This window comes from Salvelinus namaycush, chromosome 2, assembly GCF_016432855.1.
Source record: "Salvelinus namaycush isolate Seneca chromosome 2, SaNama_1.0, whole genome shotgun sequence".
Taxonomy (NCBI): Eukaryota; Metazoa; Chordata; class Actinopteri; order Salmoniformes; family Salmonidae; genus Salvelinus; species Salvelinus namaycush.
Genome location: NC_052308.1, coordinates 45,971,385 through 45,996,967, shown reverse-complemented (window position 1 = coordinate 45,996,967; position 25,583 = coordinate 45,971,385). Strand labels below are relative to the sequence as shown.

Here is a 25,583-nt window from a genome sequence, read left to right as displayed (position 1 = left end):
AAATGACAAGTGAATCCATTTGAATCCCACTTTGTAAAACAATAAATTGGGATGAAATCCAAGTGCGGTGAATAATTATGCTACCCACTGCACATTAGTGCTTTTATTTCAAAACCGTAAAACAGATATGTATGAAAAAAACGTCAAATAAAAGGTGACATTCTGTACTGTTATCTCATATGAAACATTTGATCTCAAATACAAAATGCTGGTGTATAGTCAGATTTGAGCTTCACTGTTCAAATAAAGATGCAGGGGAGTGTATGTGAGTTTACTGCTGAACAGCGTTTGTCCCTTCAACAGTTAAAGAAAGCTGTTTACACTGAAACAAGTTATTAATCCGTTAGTGCTTTTCTGGCACATCGTGTATAAGTTGAACACAGGCAGAAAGTCTTGTAATCAAATTAGTGAACATCTATTTTCTTTCCCCAGACTTTTGATATAATTAACTACAAGGTACCTTGTCTAATTCCTAATTCCACCTCCATGGCGGTTCTCGGAATCATTTGGCACCCCGTACGCTCCTTCGCTTTCACTTTGTAGAATGACAAAGTCATTAAAACCTCACTCCCATTCTTGCCAAATATGAGAGTGGCAACAATATTTCACAAACAGCATTGCCTATACTTATAACCATAATATTTTATGGCTTTTGTTTTTGGGTCAATGCATTACATATCCAGGGACCAGACACCTTATTTGTCATTTCTCTGTTGATTCATGAAAGTGATTCTTCAAAAAACCCGCTGAAATGGAGCTACTACAGAGCCAACAGACCTTCCAATTATGTGTCTGCTCACCCCCTGCTTTGCAAGCCAATGTAACAAATGTGTGTGTGTCTGCGGGCTGATTCATTGAGTCTGATCAGAATTGAGAGCTAGGCCCAAGTTCAAGCTGTTTCCTCAGCTTTCGGATACACAGTGGAGTTGTGCTGGCTCGCTGTGTACTAACAGATTGTCTCAGAGTGTCCGCTGCTCGTCCCCAGGCGATGATTCTGTCGACATTTGGAGCCATCTTACTCTCCTGTAAACTGTGTTCCCACAGTACTCCGTTCCTCAGCACCGGTCACCGTTATTTCTCCATTCAGATCAGGTTTTCTAATGTATATAGTGGCCATCTGGTGGGGAGTTGTTGAGCAGCTTTCAAGGTTATTATAGTTTTGCGTTTTTTTTAAATTTGTTTTTATTTCTATTAGTTTTAAGATTTTTATTAGAAATTCTATTTAGTTTCAGTTATTTTTCATATCTGATGTACACTAAACAAAAATATAAATGCCAACATGCAACAATTTCACATTTTAGGAGTGACAGTTCATTATAAGGAAATCAGACAATTGAAATGAATTCATTAGGCCCTAATCTATGGACTTCACATGACTGGGAAATCAGATACGCATCTGATGGTCACAGATACCTTAAAAAAAGGTAGGGGTGTGGATCAGAAAACCAGTCAGTATCTAGTGTGACCACCATTTGTCTCATGCAGTGCGACGCCTCCGTCGCACAGTTGATCAGGCCGTTGATTGTGGCCTGTTGAGTGTTGTCCCGCTCCTCTTCAATGGCTGTGCGAAGTTGCTGGATATGGGCGGGAACTGGAACACGCTGTCATACACTTAGATCCAGAGCATCCCAAACATGCTCAATGGGTGACATATCTGGTGAGTAAGCAGACCATGGAAAAATTGGGACATTTTCAGCTTACAGGAATTGTGTACAGATCCTTGCAACATGGGGACGTGCATTATCATGCTGAAACATGAGGTAATGGCGGAGGATGAATGGCACAACAATGGGCCTAAGGATCTCATCACAGTATCTCTGTGCATTCAAGTTGCCATCGATCAGATGCAATTGTGTTCGTTGTCCGTAGCTTATGCCTGCCCATACCATAACCCCACCGCAACCATGGGGCATTCTGTTCATAACGCCTCTCTGAGTTAGTGATTGCTGTTTAGCAGTCTGATGGCCTTGAGATAGAAGCTGTTCTTCAGTCTCTCGGTCCCAGCTTTGATGCACCTGTACTGACCTCGCCTTCTGGATGGTAGCGGTGTGAACAGGCAGTGGCTCGGGTGATTGTTGTCTTTGATGATCATTTTTGCCTTCCAGTGACATCGGGTGCTATAGGTGTCATGGAGGGCAGGTAGTTTGCCCCCGGTGATGCATTGTGCAGACCGCAACACCCGCTGGAGAGCCTTGCGGTTGCCGTACCAGGTGGTGATACAGCCCAACAGGATGCTCTCAACTCGATTGTGGATCTGTAAAAGTTCATCAAGTTTGTGGGTGACAAGCCAAATTTCTTCAGCCTCCTGAGGTTGAAGAGGCGCTGTTGCGCCTTCTTCACCACGGATAGCGTGGTGGCACCTTGAGGAGGACGTGCTTGTGGTAATGGCTGGAGCAGAACAAGTGGAATGTGGTGACCTAGTCAAATCATGCTCTTTTTCGCATGCATGAAGTTCTGATTGCAACTGCTCTATTTCGCGCTCTGATATCCTCTGGGACTTCACAGTCGTATCAAGCATGTTCAACGCTATTTTGCTGTGTCGCAATTCATTTCCCCCAAGTGAAAACATAACAAGCTCCAGAATTAATATCTTCTCATATTGCCAGTAATGAAGAATTTAATCCTTAGTCGAATCAAATGTAAGACCATTCACACCTTTTTTTTAATCAAATCATTAATACAAGATGATTGCCATAACTCTAAAATATCTATTGCTTGCATATTCTCCAACATGCATGTGTTCGTTATACAGTGCCTTCGGAAAGTATTCAGACCCCTTGACTTTTTTCCACATTTTGTTACGTTACAGCTTTATTCTAAAATGTATTTCAAAAAAATTCTCCTCATCAATCTACACACAATACCCCATAATGAAAAAACTGTGTAAATATCACATTTAACATAAGTATTCAGACCCTTTACTCAGTACTTTGTTGAAGCACCTTTGGCAGCCAATACAGCCTTGAGTCTTCTTGGGTATGACGCTACAAGCTTGGCATACCTGTATTTGGGGAGATTCTCCCATTCTTCTCTGGAGATCCTCTCAAGCTCTGTCAGGTTGGATGGGGAGCGTCATTGCACAGCTATTTTCAGGTCTCTCCAGAAATGTACGATCGAGTTCAAGTCCGGGCTCTGGCTGGGCCACTCAAGGACATTCAGAAACTTGTCCCAAAGCCACTCCTGCGTTGTCTTGGCTGAGTGCTTAGGGTCGTTGTTCTGTTGGAAGGTGAATCGTCGCCTCAGTCTAAGGTAGAGGTCGACCGATTATGATTTTTCAACGCTGATACCGATACCAATTATTGGAAGACCAAAAAAAGCAGATACCGATTAATCGGCCGAATTTTATATATATATATATATATATATATATATATATATATATATATATATATATATATATATATATATATATATATATATTTGTAATAATAACAATTACAACAATACTGAATGAACACTGTTTTTACAATATTTATAATACATCAATAAAATCAATTTAGTCTCAAATAAATAATGAAACATGTTCAATTTGGTTTAAATAATGCAAAAACAAAGTGTTGGAGAAGAAAGTAAAAGTGCAATAGGTGTCATGTAAAAAAGCTAATGTTTAAGTTCCTTGCTCAGAACATATGAAAGCTGGTGGTTCCTTTAACACGAGTCTTAAATATTCCCAGGTAAGAAGTTTAGGTTGTAGTTATTATAGGACTATTTCTCTCTATAACATTTGTATTTCATATACCTTTGACGATTGGATGTTCTAATAGGTACTTTAGTATTGCCAGCCTAATTTCGGGAGTTGATAGGCTTGAAGTCATAAACAGCGCAATGCTCGAAGCACAGCGAAGAGCTGCTGGCAAATGCAAGAAAGTGCCGTTTGAATGAATGCTTACGAGCCTGTTGCTGCCTACCACCGCTCAGTCAGACTGCTCTATCAAATCATAGACTTAATTATAATATAATAACACACAGAAATACGAGCCTTAGGTCATTAATATGGTCAAATCCGGAAACTATCATTTCGAAAACAAAACGTTTATTCTTTCAGTGAAATACGGAACAGTTCCGTATTTTATCTAACGGGTGGCATCCCTAAGTCTAAATATTGCTGTTACATTGCACAACCTTCAATGTTATGTCATAATTATGTACAATTCTGGCAAATTAATTACAGTCTTTATTAGGAAGAAATGGTCTTCACACAGTTCGCAACGAGCCAGGCGGCCCAAACGGCTGCATATACCCTGACTCTGCTTGCACAGAACGCAAGAGAAGTGACACAATTTCCCTAGTTAACCTCACTAGGGTAGGGGGCACTATTTTCACCTCCGGATGAAAAGTGTGCCCAGAGTAAACTGCCTCTTACTCAGGCCCAGAAGCTAGGATATGCATATAATTAGAAAACACTCTAAAGTTTCCAAAACTGTTAAAATAATGTCCGTGAGTATAACAGAACTGATATGGCAGGCGAAAACCTGAGTAAAATCCATCCAGGAAGTGGGATATTTTTTGATGTGGTTGCTTTTCTCTTGCCTGCATATACAGTATGTCAATGGTTAGGACCTAGATTGCAGTTCCTATGGCTTCCACTAGATGTCTACAGTCTTTAGACTTGGTTACAGGCTTTTATTTTGAAAAACGACGAGTAAAAAGCCATTTTGGTTAGGGGACAGGGGAAGAATGCAGACTGTTTGTTATTTTTCCTTTCTATTGAAAACGGTATTTGTCCGGGTTGAAATATTATTGATTATTTAGAGTAAATACAACCTGAGGATTGATTATAAACATCGTTTGACATGTTTCTACGAACTTCACCGGTACTATTTGGAATAGCATACCATGCGATTATCTGAGAACAGCGCCCAGCAGACAAATCATTACAAACAGTTACCAGCCAAGTAGAGGAGTTACACAAGTCAGAAATAGCGGTAAAATTAATCACTTACCTTTGATGATCTTCATATGGTTGCACTCACAAGACTCCCATTTACTCAATAAATGTTTGTTTTGTTCAATAAAGTCCCTCTTTATGTCCAAAAACCTCAGTTTGGTTGGCGTGTTTTGTTCAGTAATCCAATGGCTCAAAGGCAGTCAAAACATGCAGACAAAAATTCCAAATAGTACCTGTAAAGTTCGTAGAAACATGTCAAACGATGTTTATAATCAATCCTCAGGTTGTATTTACTCTAAATAATCGATAATATTTAAACCGGACAAATACCGTTTTCAATAGAAAGGAAAAAAACAATCAGCCTGCCACGCAGTCTCCTCGTGGAGTGCAATGTAATCGGCCATAATAGGTGTCCAAAAATGTCGATTACCGATTGTTATGAAAATTTGAAATCGGCCCTAATTAATCGGCCATTCCGATTAATCGGTCGACCTCTAGTCTAAGGTCCTGAGTTCTCTGAAGCAGGTTTTCATAAAGGATCTCTTTACTTTGCTCAATCCATCTTTGCCTCGATCCTGACTATTCTCCTAGCCCCTGCCGCTGAAAAACATCCACACAGCATGATGCTGCCACCACCATGCTTCACCGTAGGAATGGTGCCAGGTTTCCTCCAGATGCGACGCTTGGCATTCAGGCCGAAGAGTTCAATCTCGGATTTATCAGAGCAGAGAATCTTGTCTCTCATGGTCTGAAATTCTTTAGGTGCCTTTGGGCAAACTCCATGAGGGCTGTCATGAGCCATTTAGTGAGGAGTGGCTTCCATCTGGTCATTCTACCATAAAGGCCTGATTGGTGGTGCTGCAGAGATGGTTGTCCTTCTGGAAGGTTCTCCCATCTCCACAGAGGAACTCTAGAGCTCTGCCAGAGTGACCATCAGGTTCTTGGTCACCTCCCCGACCAAGATCCTTCTCCACAGATTGCTCAGTTTGGCCGGGCAGCCAGCTCTAGGAAGAGTCTTGGTGGTTCCAAACTTTTTCCATTTAAGAATGATGGAAGCCACTGTGTTCTTGGGGACCTTTAATGCTGCAGGAATGTTATGGTACCCTTCCCAGATCTGTGCCTCAACACAATCCTGTCTCGGAGCTCTACGGACAATTCCTTCGACCTCATGGCTTGGTCTTTGCTCTGACATGCACTGTCAACTGTGTGACCTTATATAGACAGGTGTGTGCCTTTCTAAATCATGTCCAATCAATTGAATTTACCACAGGTGGACTCCAATCAAGTTGTAGAAACATCAAGGATAATCAATGGAAACAAGATACACCTAGCTACCAAATGCAGCTAGCTAGTTTAGCATACTCAAACACCCGGCTCAAACAGAGAGGGATGCTATGTTAGCTAGCTGACAATTGCTATCCAACACTGGAACTCTTCCATGTGAAGATACGCTTTTGGTTTTATTAATTTATTGCCACCGGTGTAACTACTAAACTGCTTGCTGTTAACAGTAATGCATGATTGTAGCAGGTTTACTAACGCATTAGTTCTAGTAGCTATGTTAACTATGACATTAGCTAATATGGTGAAAACGATGTAGGATGTGTGTAGCGGTTAGTGGTTATGGTATGAATGTTTGGCTTGGAAAGGTTTTTCCCCCTGACCACAGACAGCGGTTCTGTTGTGCACTGAAGTCCACAAGCGAAGGAATAAGGTGAAAGTGGAAGAGCGCATAGATGCGAGAAGGAATTATACAATGAGCAAAGTGATCAAGCTGTTAGTGTGGCTGCTATGAAAGTGAATTGTTTGCAGGTGATCAAGGGTGTATTCATTCCACCGATTCTGTTGAAAAACATTTCTTAAACGTAAGCAAACGATACGAGGATAAACATACATGAATTTGTCCAGTAGAAACTGTAGTTTACAACTGTTTGGACTATTGATTACACCCTAGATCGGCTAGATACAGGCAAGAGTGTGCAAGGCGGTATTGAATGTATCATTGTCTGTCACTTTGATTACTCCAATTGTTCTCTCGATCTGTGCATCTACGTTGTAAATTTTCATTTGTAGGCTAGGCTGTAGCAACCTCATGATGGGTATAGGGAAAATGTGTGTATCATGTAGAAGGCTAAACCTATCGATGTTACATTGAGCTGGGTGAATGGAATATGAATGACAGTCGCCCCATATATGCTGTAGTAGAAATAAGACCATGCTCATAAAAATAAAATTGTACTCCCTAATCTTAAACGACATCGACCAACACTGCATTTAGGTTAGTATTGTGGAGTAACTACAAAGTTGTTGATCCATCCTCAGTTCTCTCCCATCACAGCCAAAACTGAGCAGCTTCCTTCCTCTCCGGGAACTGAGTTAGGAAGGATGCCTGTATCTTTGTAGTGACTGGGTGTATTGATACACCATCCAAAGTGTAATGCATAACTTCACCATGCCCAAAGGGACATTCAATGTCTGCTTTATTTAATTTTTTACCCATCTATCAATAGGTGCCCTTCTTTGCGAGGCATTGGAAAACCTCCCTGATTTTTGTGGTTGAATCTGTGTTTGACATTCACTCCTTGACCGAGGGACCTTGTGTGGGGTACAGATATCAGGTAGTCATTCAAAAATCCTGTAAACACTATTAAACACACCCTGAAGAAGGCACAGTGATGCCGAAACGTTGGTGATTCACCCAATAAATTACTGGGAGTTTATATATGGAGTGTGCGACTCTATTTTTATAGTTTATAGATTATTCGCCATTAGTACGCACCTCCAAACAAAATAATTTTTCTGGGGGTGCGCCAGCTCATGTTTTTGAAACACTATTATTGCACACAGAGTGAGTCCATACAACTTATTATGTGACTTTTTAAGCAAATATTTATACTGCAATACACCCTGCTGGTAGCTAATGTTAGCTAGCCCATAGATCTAGCCTAGATAGGTAACTAAATAGCTAGTCAACCTAGAATTGTGTCTGACAGTAGGTATAAAACTATTTTCATTCAATACTATCTAATAACCTCTAGTTCGCTAATATCACAACAACATTAGGAAAGGATTTAAGAAATGTACATTAATATTTAGCATTTATGTGCTACACTATACACCGGATCACTCGTAAATAGCTAACTTAGCAACCTCTTCTCAGCAAGTAGACTGCACTGGAGAGCACAGGAGGTTGGTGGCACCTTAATTGGGGAGGACGTGGTTGTGGTAACGGCTGGAGCAGAATAAGTGGAATGGTATCAAATACATCAAACGCATGTGTTTGATGCCATTCCATTGACGCCGTTCCAGCCATTATAATGAGCCGTCCTCTCCTAAGCAGCCTCCACTGGTGGAGAGCACACGAACACATCTGATGTCATCACAGAGCGACAGATATGTATTTAGCATTTAAAGATTTTTATTTATTTTTTTACATCTGAACGGCCATTTCTTGAGACCTACAGCTTCAAATTAAAGATAAGGGTTAGCTAACATAGCTAGTAGCCTAATTGACCGTATTTTATCCTGAAATAATTTGAGGTGGTCCCAACGACATCCTCACATTTTTCTAGGTTATGGTTTAATGTAAATAGCCTACACATAGAAAGGAAAAAGTAGCTTGATCAAAGGGGCAAGCTGCAGTTGCTACATCCAGGTTTTGGCTTATAAATGATTAATATATACCCATTGATTCATTAAGAATATAACTTATAAAATGCCTCATGAGCTTAGTTCAACTGTCGTACCCCATCAGAACTCAAAATATTAGCTTGTTTTACTCCAATGTTTGTCAACAAAATAAATGTTATCAAATACTTTACAAGCCTCAAAACATGGTTAAAACAATAATATTTGTATAATGGATGGTCGATCCTTGCATCGATAAATCTGTCTATGAATTTGAGAGTGGTTACATTTCTCCAGCCCCATTCCTTAGCTTTTTACCAAAACAGGCTCTATTGTTTCAACTTCTGATTGCCCCTTCTTCCCACATTTGGTTTTAACCCTTTGTACATTGTTGGGGATGGGGGACGGGGACGTGGCATATCACTGAATTGTGATATCTGTCATATCTTGTGCATATCCTTTTTGTCAATAATGAATCTGAATGTGAACTGGGCTTTGCTTGTCATGTCAGGAATTTTGTGTCACTTTACGACGACATATGTCACTGTTATGTTGTGTTTGTTATAGGGAAGGGGTGTAATGGTATAACTGAAGAGAAACAGGTAATGATGCATTTTCCAGCATTATTACATAGAAATGATCTTCTCTGTTTCCAGATAACAACCATGGGCTGGTTGGGATATCAGGAAAGGATTGGGGGAAACAACATGGCAACTATTTATGTTAACTAATGGTAATTACTAGCTAATTGCAGAGTAAATACATATTATTACCGAGCTAGAATGTAAAGCGGTACCCACATTTCTCTCATGTAAATGAGAGATTAAGCAAACAATTTATTGCGGGAAATATTCAATCTTTGCTATTTTCATTAGCATGCTGATGATTTCAAATTGTGTTGGATTTATGTCTTATCTGTTAAGACATTGAATACATGTGGTTTAGTGTATTTAGCACATTTAGTATGTTTAGTTAAGTTTTCACTGTGAGAAGCAAGTTCATTTAACGTTATGTGTGATTTGGTTTATGTAGATACAACAATTCAAAGTTAACACACAAAGTAACCAAAAACCTGATCTAATGTGCATATTCATAATGAGTTTGCAGCACATCCGCAGCAAACAGTAGAATGTTTGCCACAAGTTTCCCAGAATTGTTAGCCAGAAGTTCACAAGTCGCTGTAAATTTACTGCAAAAGTTTGCCTCAAAACTAATTTGCAAATTTGCAGAAATTGGCCAAAGATTTACAATAACTGTTTGCCAATTGCCTGTTTGTTTTTTTTTCCTCGGAAAGAGAGCTTTAAAAATGTATTGAAAATAATTGCATACAAAAAAAACATACACTCACCTAGCAGAAAAACTTTATCGTAAAAATTACATTTCACTTCAGTGAATCAAAATACAGTATGTACAACAGTAAACTGACACCTGGTGGCTTTTCTTTGATTCAGAACGAACTCTCCATCTCACCGTCGATGATGACTTTTCCATTTTCTTCTACTTCCTTTGACCCAGCCTTGATGGCAAGTTCGTTCTCAATTTCCTTGTCACCCAACGGAACCTTGTTGATTTTGGCGAAGCTCTGGCTGATGTCCATAAAGGTCTTGTTTTTGGTCTCGGGCAGAATAAAGTAGAGGTACACAGCACCCAGCACACACACCACCAGGAACACCAGGAAGGCATAGGTCTGCAGGGACTCCTGTGGAGACACACACCAAAATCTTTTAAAGGTATACTTAGCAATATGACATCATCATACATAGTGGGGCGACTTCCCGTTTACAGATGTCAACAACAAGAAATTTCAAATCTGCCAAGATTTGCCACATTTACAAACATTTCACCTTCATTTCCAGCCCAAACTTTCCAGCCCAAACTTCCCCCTCACAAAAAGATAGGCTTCCCTGAGCTGTCAGCCTGAAGTGTGTGTACCGAGGCATCTAGCCATCTGTGTGAAACTGTTGGTGTGACAAGCAATAACAGCCTCATTCTCCTGAGGCGTGCTCTCCATTCCATTGTGGTCAGTGCAGTTCAATTCCCCCCCCCCCCCCCCCCCCACACACACAAACAAACATTTGCAAGAGTCACCAGAGTAGTTATACTAACTCTGTGGTCCATTTCTACATTTAGATAACCTCCAGGGGGACCAAAGAGAATTGAAACTCAGTGGCGAGTCACACTTCTTAAAAAGTCACCAAGCAGGGAGCATCAATGTCGCCTCTCAGAGCAGTAAAACATCAGTAAAAAAGAAACACAGGCAACGGAGTGTGGCTGGACCTAGTGCTTGCATAGGCCTACTGAAGAGCTGAAGCTTTGCAAGCATGTAATGCTGTATGTTCTATAATTATATAATCTATATAATGTATTTGGTAGTGAGTAGAAAGTGTATTTGCAATTACTTCTGAGAATGGGACTACACTGTTAGAAAAAATGGTGCTATCTAGAACCTAAAAGGGTTCTTTGGCTGTCCCCATAGGATTTTTTTATTTTTTATGTTTAAAATTTGTTTGCTCTGAATCCCACTGGGACTACACTCTTAGACCAAAAGATTTCAAACCTGGAACCAAAAAAGGATCTACCTGGAACAAATAAGGGTTCTCTTATGGGGACAGCCTAAGAACCCTTTCGCAACCCTTTTATCTAAGAGTGTATGGCCTGCTGTGAATTACATTTCTCTGACCTGACTCCCTCTCAGTGGGAGCTTTACAAATTCTTAAATGAACTAAATCTATTCAGGCCAAACGGAATATTGGATTACGTTTTAGAAACATTTCAGAATCAAACAAAGAATCAAACAAATTCAGAAGGATGAGCCTGGGAAATAATTGGGATTACTGAAAAACACAGTCCAATGCTGAGAAGTCGCAGGGAATAGAGAAAGAATCCAACATTCACAGGGAACCACAAATATACCCAACATCTTTGAAATCTGACCGTGCACTGTCAATCATTCAGTTTAATGAGGGATTTCAAATCTGGCCAGGCAGATTACCAGAGGGAGACTGCCTGGGAATCTTGATTGACCCCAGACTGGGATTTTGAATCTACTGTTCATGAGGACATGATGCACTAAAAGCTATTTTCCAAACAGTCTAATATACAGTGGGGCAAAAAAGTATTTAGTCAGCCACCAATTGTGCAAGTTCTCCCACTTAAAAAGATGAGAGAGGCCTGTAATTTTCATCATAATCATTTTCATCAAAATCACATTGTAGGATTTTTTATGAATTTATTTGCAAATTATGGTGGAAATCAAGTATTTGGTCAATAACAAAAGTTTATCTCAATACTTTGTTATATACCCTTTGTTGGCAATGACAGAGGTCAAACGTTTTCTGTAAGTCTTCACAAGGTTTTCACACACTGTTGCTGGTATTTTGGCCCATTCCTCCATGCAGATCTCCTCTAGAGCAGTGATGTTTTGGGGCTGTTGCTGGGCAACACGGACTTTCAACACCCTCCAAAGATTTTCTATGGGGTTGAGATCTGGAGACTGGCTAGGCCACTCCAGGACCTTGAAATGCTTCTTACGAAGCCACTCCTTCGTTGCCCGGGCGGTGTGTTTGGGATCATTGTCATGCTGAAAGACCCAGCCACGTTTCATCTTCAATGCCCTTGCTGATGGAAGGAGGTTTTCACTCAAAATCTCACGATACATGGCCCCATTCATTCTTTCCTTTACACGGATCAGTCGTCCTGGTCCCTTTGCAGAAAAACAGCCCCAAAGCATGATGTTTCCACCCCCATGCTTCACAGTAGGTATGGTGTTCTTTGGATGCAACTCAGCATTCTTTGTCCTCCAAACACGACGAGTTGAGTTTTTACCAAAAAGTTATATTTTGGTTTCATCTGACCATATGACATTCTCCCAATCTTCTTCTGGATCATCCAAATGCTCTCTAGCAAACTTCAGACGGCCTGGACATGTACTGGCTTAAGCAGGGGGACACGTCTGGCACTGCAGGACTTGAGTCCCTGGCGGCGTAGTGTGTTACTGATGGTAGGCTTTGTTACTTTGGTCCCAGCTCTCTGCAGGTCATTCACTAGGTCCCCCCGTGTGGTTCTGGGATTTTTGCTCACCGTTCTTGTGATCATTTTGACCCCACGGGGTGAGATCTTGCGTGGAGCCCCAGATCGAGGGAGATTATCAGTGGTCTTGTATGTCTTCCATTTCCTAATAATTGCTCCCACAGTTGATTTCTTCAAACCAAGCTGCTTACCTATTGCAGATTCAGTCTTCCCAGCCTGGTGCAGGTCTACAATTTTGTTTCTGGTGTCCTTTGACAGCTCTTTGGTCTTGGCCATAGTGGAGTTTGGAGTGTGACTGTTTGAGGTTGTGGACAGGTGTCTTTTATACTGATAACAAGTTCAAACAGGTGCCATTAATACAGGTAACGAGTGGAGGACAGAGGAGCCTCTTAAAGAAGAAGTTACAGGTCTGTGAGAGCCAGAAATCTTGCTTGTTTGTAGGTGACCAAATACTTATTTTCCACCATAATTTACAAATAAATTCATTAAAAATCCTACAATGTGATTTTCTGGATTTTTTTTTTTTCCATTTTGTCTGTCATGGTTGAAGTGTACCTATGATGAAAATTACAGGCCTCTCTCATCTTTTTAAGTGGGAGAACTTGCACAATTGGTGGCTGACTAAATACTTTTTTGCCCCACTGTACCTGTCATAAAACACACAGTACCCATACAACGGTGACCTCAAAGCCCAACTACTTCCTGTTGACATCCGCCTTCCTAAGGCCTTATGGGTTATTACTGTGTCACATCGAGACACGGTTGTTCCCTCTTTCAAATATTTCATAAGAAGATAAACAAGGCTGTATTTAGTAGCCTGATCCAGACTGAAAAAATAAAAACGGTTTCTGTGATGTAACACTAATTTGCAAAAGTTGGAAAAATCCCTTAGTCCGATAAATTTTGCATTACACGGACAGATGAGTAATGCTAATTACAAATGCATTTCCTATAAAAATATTTCAACTTCCTGTTATTGCTAAGATTGATTTTTCACTGGCCTATTGATTGACGTGAGAAAGGAGGTGGTTTCTGTTTTATGGGGTAAGCTTTATTGCCTGCAGTGCTGGCTTGGCACATTTAGCCTCCCTGACACATAGACAAACATACACTGACCTAGAGAGAAGTTTATCCTCGGCGGCTGCAATCTGTTCGGCGCGCGACGGGGACACAAGGATAATTAAATGTCCATAATGGAGGGGATATAAAAGTTAATACATCTGATCAGGGAGAGGTGTCCCCAGTGCAATAATGGGGCTGGCCTTCGGGAGGTCATGGTCACTGCATTGGTCATGGTCACTGCATTGTGGGGGCAATTGCTTGTCCCAGTTGACAAGGAGAGGGCTACAGTGTGTGTGTGTGTGTGTGTCTGGGGGGTGGTTTATGCAGACTGTGCTCATACTCTTAATGGCCCAAGGGGAGGCCGACCCAAGGACAGCAAATTAGCTGCTTGACTAGGCTTTACTCAACATTATTATTATGCGTTTTCAGCCTGGCAAACTGTCATTTTGGGAATGCAAGATGATTTATAATGCTGTTTCTACCTTTTACATTTTGGATTAGCCTCTAGCACTACAGCAGTGACGTATGCTACATTGTGATAATCATATAATGAGTCTTAAAATTACATTATACGGGTATATGTATATGGGTCTTTCTATAAACTAGGGTACCAGTGAGCATTTCCTGTAGCGGACAATTGTTTAGAGCTGCTACAAAGTCTTTAATAATTTGCCTTTTTTTCAGGTGAATACATTAAGACACCAACCTTTTCTGAGTCAAGATCACTTTCTGAGTCCAAAGCAAGATCTACCACTCAGTTTTTTTAAACAAAAAAAATAATAAGCCTATGCAACATTAACCTATTAAAAACAGTTCTGTAACAATGAGGTTTGTGCAGTAGGCTATGAGGCCCAATACATTATCACATATTGGCTATGCTTGAATTGCCTTGTCAATGTTGTTCTTCTCAGACCATTTTGAAATTATATTTCAAAATGTTCGGTATACGATCACACTGGTAATATATCATTTGCTGTATTACTTGTGAGGCACAGCTGAGTGAGCACAATAATTAGCTTTGTTTTATTTTACTGGATGGCCTGCATCTGATGGTCAGTCAGAGGGGAGGGAGGAAAGGAGAGAGCAGCAGGGAGGCTGCCTCTCACCCGACTCACACCGTCCCTCCGCTCTCCCTCCCTCCGCTGAGAAAAGGGGACATTGTCTTCCAGCTGTTGGCGAAACTCAAGTCGCACTGCATTATTTCTGCCTCATGCACCAATTCATGTTGTTACTCCCATGACCAGAGAAAGTGAATTTAAAATCTAAAAAAAGAGATATTAAAAAAGAGATAAGCTGCAAAAAATAACAATGCAAGGTTATCGAAACACTTTGCTATACTCATCAGTTGCAGCTGCAGTGCTGGTTGTTGTAACGACTCTCGTTTGTAGAATGAAGAGTGGACCAAGGCGCAGCGTGGAAACTGTTCATTTTAATATTCAAAAAACACTTGAAACGAAAGCGCACAGTTCTGTCAGGCAAAAACCTGACCCATACCCTGACCTAACCAAACATAGAGAATAATAAGGAACTCTAAGGGGACGGTCGCTGGAGGCTCCGGACTGAGGACCGTCGCCTCAGATGGCATCATGAGGTAGGAACATTTTGTGGATATATTGAAGCAACATCTCAAGACATCATTCAGGAAGTTAAAGTTGGCCACAAATGGGTCTTCCAAATGGACAATGACCCCAAGCATACTTCCAAAGTTGTGGCAAAATGGCTTAAGGACAACAAAGTCAAGGTGTTGGAGTGGCCATCACAATGCACTGACCTCAACCCTATGGAAAATGTGTGGGCAGAACTGAAAAAGCGTGTGCGAGCAAGGAGATCTACAAGCCTGACTCAGTTACACCAGCTCTGTCAGGAAGAATAGGCCAAAATTCACCCAACGTATTATGGGAAGCTTGTGGAAGGCTACCCGAAACGTTTGACCCAAGTTAAACAATTTGATGGAAATGCTACCAAATACTAATTGAGTGTATGTAAACTTCTGACCCATTGGGAATGTGATTAAAGAAATGAAAGCTGAAATAAATCATTCTCTCTACTTTTTTTCTCTTGGCTGATTTCTTTTGTTTTCCCATAATGTTAACCAAAGAGGCACTGAGTTTGAAGGTAGGCCTTGAAATACATCCACAGGTACACCTCCAATTGACTCAAATTATGTCAATTAGCCTATCAGAAGCTTCTAAAGCCATGACATCATTTTCTGGAATTTTCCAAGCTGTTTAAAGGCACAGTCAACTTAGTGTAGGTAAACTTCTGACCGACTGGAATTGTGATACAGTGAATTATAAGTCAAATAATCTGTCTCTAAACAATTGTTGGAAAATTACTTATGTCATGCACAAAGTAGATGTAGACTTCAACTATACATAACTTTTCCCCAAGCGATTCACCAAAATTAAAGTAATTCAGGCATTTATATATAAATTCTAGTCGTTTATCAAATGCCTTTTCAAAATCTGCTATGAAGACCAGGCATGGTATCTTGGATGTTTCATAATGTTCAATTGTTTCAAGTAATTGTTGTATATTATCTCCAATATATCGTCAATGTAAAAAACTTGTCTGATCAGGATGAACAATATCTGATAATACCTTTTTTATTCTATGTGCTCTGCATTTCGCCAAGATTATCTAATCTCAGCAAGAGCTAGAGGCCTCCAGTTTTTTAAAAATGGACTGGATCTTTATACTTACCACCTGGGTCCTGTTTAAGTAGTAATGAAATCAGAATCTCTTGTGGAGTAACTGAAAGTCTACCATTTGTTTAGGAGTAAGTAAAACATAATAATGGATCTCTGAGTACATCAAAAAAGGTCTGATATGCCTCTACTGGTATACCGTCAAGCCCTTGTCACATTGGCATAAATTATTCGGGAGACAGGCGCAGGAATGCGCAATTGTTTTTTTTATTGTACCCAAATTACGGCGTGCCGTTTAAAGGCACGGGGACGAAGACCAAACAAACACCATACAAAAACCCAGGGTTGAAACCCAAACAAAAGAGCAAGGAGTACCTTGAATAAATACACGCACGCACAATGATTAACACACGCGACGAGACCCGTAATCATATGCACAATCCACAATGGCACAAAAGCCAAAACACACAGCACAGGTACTCACACACACCAACGGACATTGTAATAATAATGGACAGCACCATGGTGAACAAAGGGCACATATAAACAAATACAATCAGAGGGAATAGGGGCCAGGTGTGCACAATGAAAGTTCCAGAGAATCCGTGACAGCCATGGTGTTTTTCCAGACTGAAAAGATTTTAGTTCCTCTTCTGTAAGTTGGCCTTCACACAGGTCTTTCTGTAAATTTGTTAATTTTACATTATTATTATTATTATTATTATTAGGAAATACATCCTTACAGTTTACATCAATCAGTGGAAATGGAGGAGACAAAAATAAAACATATGCTTTGTGCTACCTCTTTTAAAATATAATTTGGTGAATCATGGATGACTCCATTTGTAATGAGCTTCTGTAAATTATTTTTCTACGTTGAAGATTCAAGAAAAATGTTGTACATTTTCCACCATTTCCCATCCAATTCGCTTTATTTTTGTAATACATTACACTTAATCGTTCTTGAATAAGTACTTCCATTTATACATTTTTTCCCTCTAACCTATTTTGTGCTTCTGGTACAGTTTCCATTACCGTCTACCTGTCACGTTCCTGACCTTATTTCCTTTGTTTAGTATGTGTTTAAGTGGTCAGGACGTGAGCTGGGTGGGCATTCTATGTTATGTGTTTCTATGTTTAGTTAATTGTATTTGCCTGATATGGTTCTCAATCAGGGGCAGGTGTTTTACGTTTCCTCTGATTGAGAACCATATTAAGGTAGGCTGTTCTCACTGTTTGTTTGTGGGTGATTGTCTTCCGTGTTAGTTTACGTACCACACGGGACTGTTTCGTTTGTCTAGTCTGTTCGTGCGTTCTTCGTTTTATGTAAGTTCTCATGTTCAGGTCGGTCTACGTCGTTTTTGTTATTTTGTAATTTATTCAAGTGTACTTCGTGTTCGTCTTGTCTAAATAAATTCATCATGTCTTCACAACACGCTGCGTTTTGGTCCGATCCATGCTCCTCCTCAGACGAGGAGGAGAACAACCGTTACAGAATCACCCACCCACCAAGGATCAAGCAGCGTGGGAAAAAGCAGCAGCAGCGATCGCAGGATTTCTGGACATGGGAGGAAATACTGGACGGTAAAGGTCCATGGGCACAACCTGGAGAATATCGCCGCCCTCGTGAAGAGCTGGAGGCAGCTAAAGCCGAGAGGCGGCGGTATGAGGAGGCAGCATGGAAGCAGGAGCAAAATCTGGACTACACTACGTGGGAGGAGATCGACAGGTGGGCGATCGACCCAGGGAGAAGGCCGGAGCCCGCCTGGGATTCTCTGGCGCAGTGTGAGGAGGGATACCGGCGAATGGAGGCAGCACGACGACGCGGTAGAAAGCCTGTGAGTCAAGCCCAAAAATGTATTGGGGGGGGGGGGGGGGGGGGGCTAAAGGGTAGTATGGCGAAGTCAGGTAGGAGACCTGCGCCAACTTCCCGATCTTACCGTGGAGAGCGAGAGTACGGGCAGACACCGTGTTATGCGGTAGAGCGCACGGTGTCTCCTGTACGTGTGCATAGCCCGGTGCGGGTTATTCCACCTCCCCGCACTGGTAGGGCTAGATTGAGCATTGAGCCAAGTGCCATGAAGCCGGCTCAACATATCTGGCCTCCAGTACGTCTCCTCGGGCCGGTGTACATGGCACCAGCCTTACGCATGGTGTCCCCGGTTCGCCAACACAGCCCAGTGCGGGTTATTCCACCTCCCCGCACTGGTCGGGCTACGGGGAGCATACAACCAGGTAAGGTTGGGCAGGCTCGGTGCTCAAGGGAGACAGTACGCCTGCACGGTCCGGTATATCCGGCGCCACCTCCCCGCCCCAGCCCAGTACCACCAGTGCCTACACCACGCACCAGGCTTCCTGTGCGTCTCCAGAGCCCTGTTCCTCCTCCACGCACTAGCCCTATGGTGCGTGTCTCCAGCCCGGTACCACCAGTTCCGGCACCACGCACCAAGCCTCCTGTGCGTCTCCAGAGTCCTGTGCGTCCTGTTGCTGCTCCCCGCACTAGCCTTAAGGTGCGTGTCCTTAGCCCGGTACCTCCAGTTCCGGCACCACGCACCAGGCCTACAGTGCGCCTCAGCCGGCCAGTGTCTGCCGTCTGTCCAGCGGTGCCTGAACTGCCCGTCTGCCCAACGCCGTCTGAGCTGTCCGTCTGCCAAGCGCCGCCTGCGCTGCCCGTCTGTACTGAGCCTTCAAGGCCGCCCGTCTGTCCTGAGCCTTCAAAGCCGCCCGTCTGTCCTGAGCCTTCAAAGCCGCCCGTCTGTCCTGAGCCTTCAGAGCCGTCCGTCAGTCAGGAGCCGCTAGAGCCGTCCGCCAGACAGGAGCCGCCAGAGCCTTCCGCCAGACAGGAGCCGCCAGAGCCTTCCGCCAGACAGGAGCAGCCAGAGCCTTCCGCCAGACAGGAGCAGCCAGAGCCTTCCGCCAGACAGGAGCAGCCAGAGCCTTCCGCCAGACAGGAGCAGCCAGAGCCTTCCGCCAGACAGGAGCAGCCAGAGCCTTCCGCCAGACAGGAGCAGCCAGAGCCGTCAGCCAGCCATGAGCAGCCAGAGCCGTCAGCCAGCCATGAGCAGCCAGAGCCGTCAGCCAGCCATGAGCAGCCAGAGCCGTCAGCCAGCCATGAGCAGCCAGAGCCGTCAGCCAGCCAAGAGCAGCCAGAGCCGTCAGCCAGACAGGAGCAGCCAGAGCCGTCAGCCAGACAGGAGCAGCCAGAGCCGTCAGCCAGCCATGAGCAGCCAGAGCCTTCCGCCAGACAGGAGCAGCCAGAGCCTTCTGCCAGACAGGAGCAGCCAGAGCCTTCCGCCAGACAGGAGCAGCCAGAGCCTTCCGCCAGACAGGAGCAGCCAGAGGCTTCCGCCAGACAGGAGCAGCCAGAGGCTTCCGCCAGACAGGAGCAGCCAGAGCCTTCCGCCAGACAGGAGCAGCCAGAGCCTTCCGCCAGACAGGAGCAGCCAGAGCCTTCCGCCAGACAGGAGCAGCCAGAGCCGTCAGCCAGCCAGGAGCAGCCAGAGCCGTCAGCCAGCCATGAGCAGCCAGAGCCGTCAGCCAGCCATGAGCAGCCAGAGCCGTCAGCCAGCCATGAGCAGCCAGAGCCGTCAGCCAGCCATGAGCAGCCAGAGCCGTCAGCCAGCCATGAGCAGCCAGAGCCGTCAGCCAGCCATGAGCAGCCAGAGCCGTCAGCCAGCCATGAGCAGCCAGAGCCGTCAGCCAGTCCGGAGCTGCCCCTCAGTCTGGTGCTGCTCCTCTAGTGCTTGAGGGTGATTTCCTTTACAATCCATTGAGGTACCTGTTAGGGCTGCAAGCCCGAGGTCGGTACACTTATGACAACATCCAGCTCAATTGCAGGGCGCGAAATTCAAAATCTATTTTTTTTAAATATTTAACTTTCACACATTAACAAGTCCAATACAGCATTTGAAAGATAAACATCTTGTGAATCCAGCCAACGTGTCCGATTTTTAAAATGTTTTACAGCGAAAACACCACGTATATTTATGTTAGTTCACCACCAAATACAAAAGAGGACAGACATTTTTCACAGCACAGCTAGCATGCACAAAGCCAACCTAACTAACCAAGATCCAACCAAACAAACCTAGAAACAACTTCCTCAGATGACAGTCCTATAACATGTTACACAATAAATCTATGTTTTGTTCGAAAAATGTGCATATTTGAGCTATAAATCAGTTTTACATTGATGCTACCATCATAGCTACAGTCAGAAATAGCACGGGAGTAGCCAGAGTAAATACAGACACCAACGTCAACTACCTAATTACTCATCATAAAACATTTCAGAAAAATATATGGTGTATAGCAAAATGAAAGACAAAGATCTTGTGAATACAGCCAATATTTCCGATTTTTTAAAGTGTTTTACAGCGAAAACACAATATATCGTTATATTAGCTTACTGCAATAGCTAACACACAACAGCATTGATTCCAAGTAATCGGTAGCGATAGCACAGTTCGACAGATATATGAAATAGCATCCCAAATTGGGTCCTTATCTTTGTTGATCTTCCATCAGAATGTTGTACAAGGGGTCCTTTGTCCAGAACCGTCTTTGTTTGGATCCAGAACGAACTATTTCCCTCTTGAATTAGCAAGCACACTGGCCGTGCGGCGCTAACCTCTCCTTCTTGAACAAATTCTTCCAACGCATCACGTCTAAAGTCCCGAATAAATTTCAATAATATAATTAAACTATATTGAAAAAACATACTTTAGGATGATATTGTGACATGTATCAAATAAAATCGAAGCCGGAGATCATATTCACCTATAACGACGGTTTTCCAGGAGGCGATTCCAGGTCCAACTTCGCGCCTTCGGAAAAAAAATAATGGCGGACCTCTCACTCCAAGAGGATGTATTCAATCCCAGAACGAGATAATCAAGTCATTTCTGCTCTCACTTCCGCTTGACACCCAGGGGAAGGTGTATGACGTGTTTCTATAGTCCCAAGTGACATGCCCTTTTATAGACAAGCTCTTGAAAAAAGACCTCGCTTTTGGAAATCTCACTTCCGGATAGGAAATGGGCTGCAGAAAGAGTTCTGGTTCACTTAGAGAAATAATTAAAACGGTTTTAGAAACTAGAGAGTGTTTTCTATCCAATAGTAAGAATAATATGCATATTGTACGAGCAAGAATTGAGTACGAGGCCGTTTGAAATGGCCACCTCTTTCCAGGTTACTCAATGCTGCCCCTTCAGCCATAACAGGTTAAAAGCGTATTATAATCTCCCACCATAATAATAGATTCATTCGTTGCTTGTGAGCTCAATAGATATTTATATATATTTTCAAAGAGGTGTGGATCATCATTATTTGGCCATATAGATTAATTAGCCAGATCTGTTTTTGGTCCAATAGCATATTTAAAATAATCCATCTTCCTTGCGGATCTGTTTGCACAGTTATTTGTAAACCTCCAATTGTTGTAATATTCCACCCACTAAAACCTCCCCCCATATCTAGGTCTGTTGTCAATAAGACCATCAGACCATCTCCCTGACTCATGACGCACCTTTGCGTCCTAAGGCAAACCCTTGGCCGCCAATTGGCGTTGGCCAGATGGAAATATGGGCAGTCTCATGATAACATAAATATCCAAGAGGGTGCTTTTTTACGAGAACTAACCAAATAACATGGAAAACAGTCAGAAAAAAATAAATAGTAACAATAATAGATCATATTAACAGAAATAATAGCAGCACAATCTTATAAATGCATGCACATATTTAGAAAGTCCTAGCGAGGCTATAAGCATGTCAGCCCAGCCTGCTCAGTTCATTGGATTCAATTGTTGAAGCAATTTTGAAAAAATGAAGAGAAAACAAGTACAATATATCGCAAGATGTCCATTACATGCAAGACATATTTAATGTAGTCCTCATTAAATCCTGTTGTATTCCGACAAAAAAAGAAGGAAAAAGGCACATAGAATCTAACGGCCACTAATGACTGCAAGTCAAAATTTGTCTTAGGCATCACAACGTCAACAGTGAAGAGGTGACTCCGGGATGCTGGCCTTCTAGGCAGAGTTCCTCTGTCCAGTGTCTGTGTTCTTTTGTCCATCTTAATCTTTTCTTTTTATTGGCCAGTCTGAGATATGGCTTTTTCGTTGAAACTCTGCCAGCATCCTGTAGTCGCCTCTTCACTGTTGACGTTGAGACTGGTGTTTTGCGGGTACTATTTAATGAAGCTGCCAGTTGAGGACTTGTGAGGCATCTGTTTCTCAAACTAGACACTCTAATGTACTTGTCCTCTTGCTCAGTTGTGCACCGGGGCCTCCCACTCCTCTTTCTATTCTGGTTAGAGCTAGTTTGCTATGTTTTGTGAAGGGAGTAGTACACAGCGTTGTACGAGATCTTCAGTTTCTTAGCAATTTCTTGCATGGAATAGCCTTCATTTCTCAGAACAAGAATAGACTGACGAGTTTCAGCAGAAAGTTCTTTTTTTCTGGCCATTTTGAGCCTGTAATCGAACCCACAAATGCTGATGATCCAGATACTCAACTAGTCTAAAGAAGGCCAGTTTTATTGCTGGCATAGTTGCAAAAGGGTTTTCTAATGATCAATTAGCCTTTTAAAATTATAAACTTGGATTAGCTAACACAACGTGCCATTGGAGTGATGGTTGCTGATAATGAGCCTCTGTACGTCTATGTAGATATTCCATAAAAAAATCTGCCTTTTCCAGCTACAATAGTCATTTACAACATTAACAATGTCTACACTGTATTTCTAATCAATTTGATGTTATTTTTAATGGACAAAAAATTTGCTTTTCTTTCAAAAACAAGGACTTTCCTAAGTGAACCCAAACTTTTGAATGGTAGTGTATATTCACAGTATTATTAATGAATTGTGGTTTATTTGGTAGCATTTCGTAGTGTGACTGATTTTACTAATTGCATTAGTACTGTAGAAAGTTAGAGGTGCGCTATTTGATAAGATTCCCCCGCTCTCCCTACCTTGGGCCTCCAGTGAGGAGACCTGAGGTCAACCTACCCCTGCCCCCCTCCCCATCTCGTACTTCTGAGTGGAAGACCTTCCCAGGCAGTAGCCTGCCTAGCTCACAAACTAGAATCAGGGCGCCGACTTCGACAAGGTTAATTTACCCACAGTCCCACACGGTGACATGATATCATTGACGTGACGTGCAAATGAGCGATAGAAAACCAATCGCGCAAATGTCACCATTCCCCCAAAAATTGTGCGGGCTCCCCGTGCCGCCCCCGGCAAGATGCCGCCCTGGGTGGCTGCCCGCCCATGCCTAAATCCGCCACTGAGACACCAATTATTTTAGGATCGTATAGGCCTACTCCAATAGAGAACCTAGGCAGGTTTTTAATTATATAATCCTTTGTCCTAGCCCTACAATAATTCTATTCATATTTATTAAGTTTTATCTTAAAAGCTAATCGTTCAGATTCACATCCGCGAACAAGGGCTACACTATATAACCGCTATTAAGTCATAATATACCCCACCTCTACAATTAGGGAGAAAAAAAAACACAAAAAAACTTGGTATTTCTAATGTACAATTTTCTAACGAAATAAATAAACAATCAAAGATATAAGTTCAGCCTTCCCTATCTTCACCTGTCCCTAAATCAAAACCTGATTTTAAGTCCATATAGTTCAAAGTTACATATTGCCTAAATAGATAAGATAGGATAAGGAAATAGGATAAGTTCATCATACCCATTCTGCATTACCATAAGTCCAACCTTATTTTAAGTCCACGGTTCCATACTGCATGAAAAAAAAAAAATCCATCATGTACAATTTTTTTTTTGTAAAAAACTATGGAATCCATATCTGTACTGTGTAATGAGGTGCAAATATGTATCAGGGACTACTTCAACAGGAAGTAGCTATCACTCACAGCCACGTTGTAATCTTCGAGTCCTTGAACATTTGGTTGTTAACATATAATCTATCGACCACTAGACCAACATTCTGCTTCTCTGCTCGGGGCCTTTTGAAAGTGGAGTACAGAGCACATTGTCTCTCCACTATTTCATGGGGAAATTGTTCATTAATAGACAATGGGGTGTTCTTCAATTCCATACCCTGTTGTAACAAGGCAATTTTCATCTTGTAGTGGGTTAGCATAGCTACGATCGGACGGGGCCTTCCCTCTGCTCTGCCACCAAAACGGCGAGCCCTTTGAAAATCAATTGTTTCCACCTGTTCGTCAGTTATCTTGAGATTACGTTTCATGAATACCATGACTTTTTCCTTCGTTGACTGATAGTTTATTTTCATCCTCCTTTATTCCCATTATAACAATATTATTTTTCATACTTCTGCACTTTAGATCAAGTAATTTGGCTTTCATTGTTTTATTATCATACCGTAGCCTCTCTGCAGTGTCTTTTAGGGAGTCCATGTTAGTTTTCAATATCTTATTTTCCGCTCGTATTTCTTCCATCATTTTATTACTGTAATCCATTCCTGTTTTTAAGGCCTCAACCTCCCCCAGTAGGCCAGGCACTAGATCCAGTTTTTAAACTGCTCGCTCATGCGCTATCTTCTGGAGACATAGCTATAAAAACGTCCCCCTCCAATGTTACATTTTGAATTTTAGATGGCGGCTTCCCTTCAGTTTCTACCACGCTGCCATGTCATAAGAATGATGGAGGCCATTGTGTTCTTGGGGACCCTTAATGCTGCAGAAATATTTTGGTACCCTTCCCCAGATCTGTGCCTCGACACAATCCTGTCTCAGAGCTTGTGTAACGGCAGTCCTCCTCCTCTTCATCTGAAGAGGAGGAGTATTGAGGGAACCAAGGCGCAGCGTAGTGAAATGACATATTTTATTAACGAAAACACGAACTTGACTAAACTAACAAAAACAACAAACTGTGTAGACAGACCTAGACGACGAACTTACATAAAACAAGAAGAACGCACGAATAGGAAACATAGACTACACAAACCGAACAAACCGTAAACAGTCCCGCGTGGTGTACAGACACAGACACGGAAGACAATCACCCACAACGAACACTGTGACAACGCCTACCTAAATATGACTCTTAATTAGAGGAACGCCAAACACCTGCCTCTAATTAAGAGCCATACCAGGCAACCCAAAAACCAACACAGAAACAGAAAACATAGAATGCCCACCCAACCTCACGTCCTGACCAACTAACACACATAACAAACTAACATAAATAGGTCAGGAACGTGACATAACCCCCCCCATAAGGTGCGAACTCCGGGCGCACCAGCACAAAGTCTAGGGGAGGGTCTGGGTGGGCATCTAACCACGGTGGTGGCTCAGGCTCCGGGCGAGGTCCCCACCCCACCA

General features: G+C 42.4%; 1 protein-coding gene across 2 annotated transcripts in view; it reads right to left on the bottom strand.

Moving 5' to 3' along the window:
• Nucleotides 1-9,859: 9,859 nt before the first annotated feature.
• The window catches only part of slc2a9l2 (solute carrier family 2 member 9, like 2), a 255,738-nt gene continuing 240,014 nt past the window's right edge, over nucleotides 9,860-25,583 (bottom strand). For both annotated transcript variants that reach the window (XM_039014439.1, XM_039014447.1), the window contains one exon: nucleotides 9,860-10,214. In XM_039014439.1, the coding sequence (XP_038870367.1) occupies nucleotides 9,963-10,214 (252 nt within the window). In that variant the 3' untranslated portion in view covers nucleotides 9,860-9,962. The remainder of the gene's footprint in view (nucleotides 10,215-25,583) is intronic.